This window comes from Oncorhynchus keta, chromosome 5 (genome assembly GCF_023373465.1).
Source record: "Oncorhynchus keta strain PuntledgeMale-10-30-2019 chromosome 5, Oket_V2, whole genome shotgun sequence".
NCBI lineage: Eukaryota > Metazoa > Chordata > Actinopteri > Salmoniformes > Salmonidae > Oncorhynchus > Oncorhynchus keta.
The window spans coordinates 17526608-17536244 of record NC_068425.1 but is presented as its reverse complement, the minus strand read 5'-3'; the positions used below and the strand labels follow the sequence as shown (position 1 = coordinate 17536244).

General features: G+C 40.5%; 1 protein-coding gene across 1 annotated transcript; it reads left to right on the top strand.

Moving 5' to 3' along the window:
- Nucleotides 1-543: 543 nt before the first annotated feature.
- Nucleotides 544-9056, top strand: LOC127930387 (protein FMC1 homolog). Its single transcript, XM_052520063.1, has 3 exons — nucleotides 544-672; nucleotides 8503-8562; nucleotides 8913-9056. Exons 1-3 carry the CDS (start codon nucleotides 544-546, stop codon nucleotides 9054-9056), a joined length of 333 nt encoding a protein of 110 aa, XP_052376023.1.
- Nucleotides 9057-9637: the final 581 nt, after the last annotated feature.

Below are 9637 nucleotides of genomic sequence, written 5' to 3'. Positions count from 1 at the left end.
ATCTATGCATAGTAACTTTAACCCTACCTACATGTACATATGACCTAAATTACCTCGACTAACCCGTACCCCTGCACATTGTAACCCTCATTTATAGCCTCATTATTTCAATTTTATCGTGTTACTATTTTTCCTTTCGTTTATTTTACTCATTTTCCTATTTACTTTTTTGAAACTCTGCATTGTTGGTAAAGGGCTTGTAAGTAAGCATTTCGCGGTAAGGTCTACCTACATCTGTTGTATTCAGCGCATTTGACAAAAACATTTGATTTGACACCTTGAATCCATGCCCACAAAGAATGCCGGATGTTCTGAAGGCAAAGGGGGGTCCGAACCGGTACTAGATGGATGTACCTAATAAACTGTCCACTGAGTGTAATATCTTTTGAATGAGATGTCGACTTTGCAATGGTTTGAAATGTGGGCTTTTATTTTGAAGGTTTTAATTATTACTATACGAAAGTGATGTTATTATTTGTGCTCCTAATAGTTGGTGAGCGCGAATGATTTATGTATAATTGGTGTGCACCCAAACAGTCCAACATGGCGTCATTGTCTCCACCTCTCTGCCTTTGCCGGGGGATCCTGAGGGGGATACCAGCGATTAAAGGACCGGAATACAAACATTCTTTGGCATACAATTATGTTTTAGATCAATTCCGTAAAAAACAGGTAAGTCATGTTGATGAGTAAATGAGGTTATTAACTAGCTACAACTTTAATGAAACCACGACATCTATCCACCATGGTAACGTAAGCTAATGTAGCTAACTTAGCGAGATTGCCGTGGTTAAAAATGTGTTAACGACTCCAGCCACTACTTAGCCATCCTGCAACGGGTTATCCTCAAGAATAGGCCGCATTGATTTTTTTTCTCACTCGATCTGTCCAACATATCACCTTATTGCCTCTAAAATGTAAATAAAACACTATAAAGAGTTTATATAATGTGTCATTACATACCTATTTGAAGGTTTGTGTCGAATTTGAATCGGGTTTTTAGGGCGGTGCTAAAGTGATCTTAGAAGTGAAAAGCTGCTTTGAGAATGATGATTGCATGCAATGATGACGCAAAAAATGACTCGGTATCCCCCCTTCCCCCTGTCACTGTCAATTTCTTGTTTCTAAAGGATGAGAGAAGTGCTACACCTGGTGGAGAGAGATTGTAAGATAGAAATGGTTGCTTTATGCGTGCTGTACGTTACGACATGACACGTCAAGATGTAACGGAGGGTCCGTTCTTTTTCAACTTTTCTCCAATACTATAGAGCTATTACCATGTCAATCAACGCTTGAATAGAAACCTAGTTCACACCCCCGATTCTGAAGTCAACACAGTCGCTACAGTCCAATTTGTTTTCTTTGTAGCCTCGTTTGAATGTTGCGGTTGCGCACATTTGTACGGAATGGGGTGAGTTTACGTTAGCTGGCTAGCTATTTATTTTCATGAACTGAAGTTCAATTTCAATAGTTGAACAACAAGTGGCAACCTAGCTAATACTTACTCACAAGGATTCCTAAATACTTTTTAAGAATAATGAAAATGACTGCAGTTTCTACTGGTCATTGTTTTCAGGCTGGTTGTATTGGTGCTAGCTAGGTACCAAGCTAAAGCTAGCATTTTTAGCTAATATCATCTGATTCCGATATGTTCACTGATATATGCATCCCTAATTGAATATCTGTTTGACAGGCATTGACATATTGTGAGTGTCAATGAATACGGTCTGATGATGCTGGATTCTTTTTTGCGAATGTGGGCCTGGTAAAAAAAAGATTGATATAGCTCTATCAATCTAATCATAGCATTCCTTTCTTCTTGGCAAATGTGTTAATAATCATTCAAAGTCATAAACTTAACAAATGTAGGCTTCATTCAAACATTGGCCAAGAATACTTGACTAAATTGTAGGCCATAGCCCAACAATGAGATGGGGACACGGCTATATATTCACCCAGACCCCACCGACTACATCCTCTTTAGTTAATAGATGTGATGTAGTATGCAACGTAATAAAGTTAGCCATTCCCCCCCCCAATTGTATTTTTCTCATGCTTTGTGAACGGGTCCTTTTCCAACAATCCAGAGAGAAAGTGAAATAGTGACAGGGGGAATAGATACACAGTGAATAACAAATACAAAATAACATGGCTATATACAGGGAGTAGTACCAGTGTGCAGGAGTAAGAGGTCATTGAGGTAGCTGTACATATAGGTAGGGGTAAAGTGACTAATAGACAGTAGCATCAGCAATGTGGTGAGTATGAAAGTCAGTGTGTGTGTTGGGATGTCAGTGTTACTGTGTTGGTAGAGTCCCGTGTGTGCATAGTCAGTGCAAGTGGGTTGGTGCAAAAAAGGGTCAATGCAGGTAGCCATTTGATTAGTTATTTAGCAGTCTTATGGCTTGGCGGTAGAAGCTGTTCAGGATCCTGTTGATTCTAGACTCTGTTATCATATAGTTGTATGTTTTGAATACTTCAAAAATATACAGTGTTCAACAACATCTGCTCCCCGGGCGTCAATGACATCGATTAAGGAAGCCTCCTGCACCCCTCTGATTCAGGGGTTGGGTTAAATGCGGGAGACACATTTCGGTTGAATGCGTTCAGTTGTGCAACTGACTAGGTATCCCCTTTCCTTTAGAAAATCAAATCAAATCAAATCAAATGTTATTTGTCACATACACATGGTTAGCAGATGTTAATGCGAGTGTAGCGAAATGCTTGTGCTTCTAGTTCTGACAATGCAGTAATAACCAACAAGTAATCTAGCTAACAATTCCAAAACTACTACCTTATAGACAGACACAAGTGTAAGGGGATAAAGAATATGTACATAAAGATATATGAATGAGTGATGGTACAGAGCAGCATAGGCAAGATACAGTAGATGGTATTGAGTGCAGTATATAGATATGAGATGAGTATGTAAACAAGTGGCATAGTTAAAGTGGCTAGTGATACATGTATTACATAAGGATGCAGTAGATGATATAGAGTACAGTATATACGTATACATATGAGATGAATAATGTAGGGAACATTATATTAGGTAGCATTGTTTAAAGTGGCTAGTGATATATTTGACATCATTTCCCATCAATTCCCATTATTAAAGTGGCTGGAGTTGAGTCACTCAATGTTAGTGGTGGCTGTTTAACAGTCTGATGGCCTTGAGATAGAAGCTGTTTTTCAGTCTCTCGGTCCTAGCTTTGATGCACCTGTACTGACCTCGCCTTCTGGATGATAGCGGGGTGAACAGGCAGTGGCTCAGGTGGTTGCTGTCCTTGATGATCTTTATGGCCTTCCTGTGACATCGGGTGGTGTAGGTGTCCTGGAGGGCAGGTAGTTTGCCCCCGGTGATGCGTTGTGCAGACCTCACTACCCTCTGGAGAGCCTTACGGTTGTGGGCGGAGCAGTTGCCATACCAGGCGGTGATACAGCCCGACAGGATGCTCTCGATTGTGCATCTGTAGAAGTTTGTGAGTGCTTTTGGTGATAAGCCGAATTCTTCAGCCTCCTGAGGTTGAAGAGGCGCTGCTGCGCCTTCTTCACGATGCTGTCTGTGTGGGTGGACCAATTCAGTTTGTCTGTGATGTGTACGCCGAGGAACTTAAAACTTACTACCCTCTCCACTACTGTTTCATCGATGTGGATAGGGGGGTGTTCCCTCTGCTGTTTCCTGAAGTCCACAATCATCTCCTTAGTTTTGTTGACGTTGAGTGTGAGGTTATTTTCCTGACACCACACTCCGAGGGCCCTCACCTGCTCCCTGTAGGCCGTCTCGTCGTTGTTGGTAATCAAGCCTACCACTGTTGTGTCGTCCGCAAACTTGATGATTGAGTTGGAAGCGTGCATGGCCACGCAGTCGTGGGTGAACAGGGAGTACAGGAGAGGGCTCAGAACGCACCCTTGTGGGGCCCCAGTGTTGAGGATCAGCGGGGTGGAGATGTTGTTGCCTACACTCACCACCTGGGGGGCGGCCCGTCAGGAAGTCCAGTACCCAGTTGCACAGGGCGGGGTCGAGACCCAGAGCTTGGAGGGCACTATGGTGTTAAATGCCGAGCTGTAGTCGATGAACAGCATTCTCACATAAGTCTACACCTTTAACTTTTTTCACATTTTACTACCTTAAAATTCAAACCTAAAAGAGATTAAATTATTTTTTCTACTGATCTAACAACCTACTCCTCATTTTCAAAGTGAAAGAATGTTAGTACATTTTTCTAATCAAAATAAGTTGGACAAGTCTCTAACTGTTAGAAATATTATGAATAAATGAATAAACAATATCCTCATTTTAAATAGAACTGTAACTAAGTAAACTTATACTCTGTTTTATTATATCTGATTAACAATATGAGTTCATAAGAAGGGATTGTGTGACACAGACAAGGAGTAATTAAAGTTAATGAACACCATTCCAACCTGGAAGAAAGAAATGGGTTGTGGATTAAGTAAACAGATAAGGTAGTTAACCTATGGTTGAACCTACGAAACTTAGCTCTGGGGTGTTTTAGATAAGACAGTGAGTGCATTCCTAGGTTTTCTGTTAATTAGAACTGTCAGCTAAGTGGTGATTGATAACGTTGAGGGGTCAAAGATTAATTCAGTTATGTTGTGTGACCTGTGAGTGTGTTAGTGAGTTAGAATGAACTTTTAACCTCACTTGATTCTAGGTCGGGAGGAGGGGATTCATTCTAGAAGCAATGAAATGATGTCATGTTATTGTATATAAACTGTTGCTCATGGTAACGTGGCAGCGCATTCCGAGAATAAATTCTGTTACCTATTATTGAAAAGACTGGTCTCCGTCTATTTTATGCATACAAGAATCTTACAAATTCTCATAAAATAGATCAAGGGAATTCAATTAATGAATACATATTGGTATAATTAAATTACAGTAACACTAATTCCCTGAGTTAATCATTGGTGGAATCACCTTGGGCATCAGTGAATCATTTGGAATAAGATTCTACCAACTTTTCCCAACTCTTCGGGTTATATACTCAGTTGCTAGTTTTATTAGGTACACCACCCCGTTCACAAAAATGGTTAGCTCCTAGAGACACGTGGCCATGGGTTGCTATATAAAGCAGGCAGATGGGCATTGAGGCATTCAGTTTAATGTTTGCTTGAATGTTAGAATGGGCAAAACAAGTGACTTAAGCGACTTTGAGCATGGTATAATCGTCGGTACCAGGCGCACCGGTTCCAGTATCTTAGAAACGACCGGCCTCCTGGGCTTTTCACGCATGACCTGCTAGATGGCCGAATGGTAAGGAACATCAGATTTGCCACCAATGCTCCTTTTATATGACACATCACTGCACTTTATACTCCTCTGTAAACTGGTCATATCTGTATACCCGTCGCAAGACCCACTGGTTGATGCTTATTTATAAAACCCTCTTAGGCCTCACTCCCCTATATCTGATATATCTACTGCAGCCCTCATTCTCCACATACAACACCCATTCTGCCAGTCACATTCTGTTAAAGTCCCCAAAGCATATACATCCCTGGGTCGCTCCTCTTTTCAGTTCGCTGCAGCTAGTGACTGGAACGAGCTGCAACAAACACTCAAACTGGACAGTTTTATCTCAATCTCGTCATTCAAAGACCCAATCATGGACACTCTTACTGACAGTTGTGGCTGCTGTTTATGATATATTGTTGTCTCTACCATCTTGACCTTTGTGCTGTTGCCCAATAATGTTTGTACCATGTTTTTGTGCTGCTACCATGTGTTGTTACCATGTTGTTTTTGTGTTGCTACCATGCTGTGTTGTCATGTTTTGCTGTTAAGTTGTTGTCTTAGGTCTCTATGTAGTGTTGTCTCTCTTGTTGTGATGTGTGTTTTGTCCTATATTTATAGTGTATTTATTTTTTAAACCCCAGGCCCCCGTCCCACAGGAGGCTTTTTGCCTTTTGGTAGGCTGTCGTTGTAAATAAAAATGTGTTCTTAACTGACTTGTCTAGCTAAATAAAATAAATAAATTAACAGTGTCTAGGGTTTACCGAGAATGGAGCAACAAACAAAAAACATCCAGTCAGCGGCAGTCCTGTGGGCGAAAAATAGCGTGTTGAAGGCGAATGGAAAGAATTGTACAAGCTAACATGCAGGCCACAAACAGGGAAATAACGGCGCAGTACAACAGTGGTGTGCAGAACAGCATTTAGGAACGCACAACAGATCTACACAACTTACTCTTCATTTTCACGGATGGGCTATTGCAGCAGACGAGCACACTGGGTTCCACTCTATCGGCTTAAAACAAGAAGAAGCGGCTCTAGTGGGCACGGAATCACCAACACTGGACAACTTGAGGAGTGGTTTAAAAATTGCCTGGTCCGACTAATCCCGGCGCTGTTGCATCATGCTGATGGCAGTCAGGATTTGGCAAAAGCATCATGAGGCCATGGGCCCCATCCTGCCTGGTGTCAATGGTATAGTCTGGTGTCGGTGGTGTAATGGTGTGGGGAATGTTTTCCTGGCACACATTAGGTCCCTTGATACCAATTGAGCAACATTTGAATGCCATAGCATATCTGAACATTGTTGCTGACCAGGTGCATCCCTTCATGGCTACAGGGGGATCTGACCCAGTACTAGATGTACCTAATAAACTGACCACTGAGTGTATATTCATTTGTTTTGGTCAAAATTACTCAAGCTCATTAAATTTGTTTGGGAATCATTGATGGACTGCAATATTCAAACCTTGTCTCTGTTTTTCAAGCAGTTTTAAGACCACTCAGGAACACTCCAAGTCTTGGAAAGACATTCTGGTGTGTCTTCCACATTAGAATTTGTTTAAAACTCCTATCCCAAGGTTAGGTTTTCAGAAGACAAACCTTTCCTCGAACTTTTTACCTGAGCTGTGCTCCTTTAAAAATATTTATTTTGATCCTAACAAACTCTCTAGTCCCTGCCGATGACAAGCATACCCATAACATGATGCTGTCACCACTAATACTTGAAAATAGAGAGAGTTTCACTCGTGGCGTTTTTAATTTAGACCCCCAAAAATAATTTGCCATGTTGTCTTGCAGTATTACTTAACAGCCTTGTTGCAAACAGAATGGGTGATTAGGAGTTTTTTCCCCCCACTTCTTTTCACTTTGTCATACAGGGCAGTAATATGAAGTGAAGGGACTGGGAAGTTTGTTAAGATCAAAATAAATATGAAAGGAGCACAGCCCAGGTAAAGCTACAGAAAAACCCACCTCTGTCTTCTGAAAACCTAACCCTGGGATAGGGTTTTATTTTTCAGTGGGACAAATATTTTAATGCAAAAGACACACCAGAATGGCTTTCAAAAGTTGTTGATTGTTCCTGAATGGTCCAGTCAGTTTATTTTTCTATTTAAAAAAAAAATGTTTAAAGCCGATATTAAATATTGCTGTCCAATGATTTACAACCAAATGTACTGAGCTTGAGAAATGTTGATTTTTAAAAACAATGGATATACAGTATTTTGCCTTAACCTCAAGGATCCGCCCCTTTTTTCTCTCTCCAAATGTAGCCTAAAATTACATACCCAAATCTAACTGCCTGTATCTCAGCCCCTGAAGCAAGGATATGCATATTCTTGGTACCATTTTTAAAGAAAACACTTTGATGTTTGTGGAAATGTCGGAGAATATAACACCAATAGATCTGGTAGAAGATAATACAAAGAAAAAAACAACTGTTCTTTTTTTTTTTTTTTTTTTTTTGTACTATTTTTGAAATGCAAGAGAAAGGACATAATGTACTATTCCAGCCCAGGGGCAATTTCGATTGTTGCCACTAGATGGCAGAGTATGTGCAAAGTTTAGACTGAGCCAATGAACCATTGCATTTCTGTTCAATTTTTTTTATCCTCAAACAATAGCATGATATTATTTCACTGTAATAGCTACTGTAAAGTGGACAGTGCAGTTAGATTAACAAGACTTTAAGCTCTCTGCCAATATCAGATATGTCTATGTTCTGGGAAATGTTCTTGTTACTTACAACCTCATGCTAATCGCATTAGCCTACGTTAGCTCAACTGTCCCATGGAAGGGACACCGATCATTAATTAAGAGCTGTGCAAAGTTGGTAGAATCATAATGAAGTTATTCACAGCTGTAATGGTTGCCAAAGATGCTTCCACCAAGTATTAACTGGGGTTTGAAGACACACAATCAAGACATCTTGTATTTGTTTATTAATTTGGAAAATGTTCTATAGCTTTCTTTCACTTTAAAATTGTGCAGTACTGTAGGTTGTGTAGCTCTGCAATCCCTTTTTTTAGATTTGATTTGAAGGCAGCTAAATGTGAAGACAAGTGGGTGTTTACTTTCACTAGGCACTTTATATTTCTTTAGTAAATGTATCATATCTATTTGCAAGTGTAATTGCGGCATAAATTCACCTTCAAGATGGCAATTTTAGTCCTCTATGTTAGTGTCATTGTTATGCATGCTTTATACAGGCTTTTTATCTTAATTCTGCCCACTTTTTTTTAGATCACTGGGGAGAGATATTGTCTTGCTCAGGAGGAGGCCCTCTATGCTTCGCACAGCTACATTACATTTACATTTAAGTCATTTAGCAGACGCTCTTATCCAGAACGACTTACAAATTGGTGCATTCACCTTATGACATCCAGTGGAACAGCCACTTTACAATAGTGCATCTAAATCTTTTAAGGGGGGTTAGAAGGATTACTTTATCCTATCCTAGGTATTCCTTAAAGAGGTGGGGTTTCAGGTGTCTCCGGAAGGTGGTGATTGACTCCGCTGTCCTGGCGTCGTGAGGGAGTTTGTTCCACCATTGGGGGGCCAGAGCAGCGAACAGTTTTGACTGGGCTGAGCGGGAACTGTACTTCCTCAGTGGTAGGGAGGCGAGCAGGCCAGAGGTGGATGAACGCAGCTACCTCTGTCTGCTCATCTCCACACGGCAACACATGGCTCTCTACGACATCGACCATGGGAAAGGGCAGCATGACACAGAGGAGATGGCAGGAATTGTGGGACTCAGGCTGCCCACCCAGCCTGGGGGGAAGGGCTGGGAGAAGTGAAGGAAGGGAGAAGACTCTCATACCGCACCAGAGGGTTGTAAAATTATCACGCTGGACCTAATGCTATTTTGCTCTTTTATAAAACAGAGGAAGAGATGAAGGCTGCTATGAACAAGGACTATGATTTGTTATTATACAAGGGAGGATCAAAGCTATTAGAAATATGAGATTCCCAGCTCTCCCTACCACTCCTCACTTTGTGTCGGTCTTGAGACAATGGCTGTAATTAAAATATTTGTAAATAATGGGACAACTTTTGCCAATTAAAGTATGAATCACTTTTATCAGGTCACCATGACATCTCACTTTTCTTGCAATCCATATGCTGCTAGTGGCTGCTAATAATCTACTAATAAAACAACCAATTCAATCTAACATACATAACATAAAATGAAGTAATATCCCTTTTGATCTCAATTCAGTAAGGTTTACTTGGAGCAATGTATGATGTTCAGGTAAAGCATTCATACTCGGCAGATAAAACTGATGTGAAGTAATTCAGTCATATTTATATTTTAAAGGATATCAGGCAATTAAAATTCCTGGTTAATTAAAAGATGAAGCATTACAAAGAGGGTATG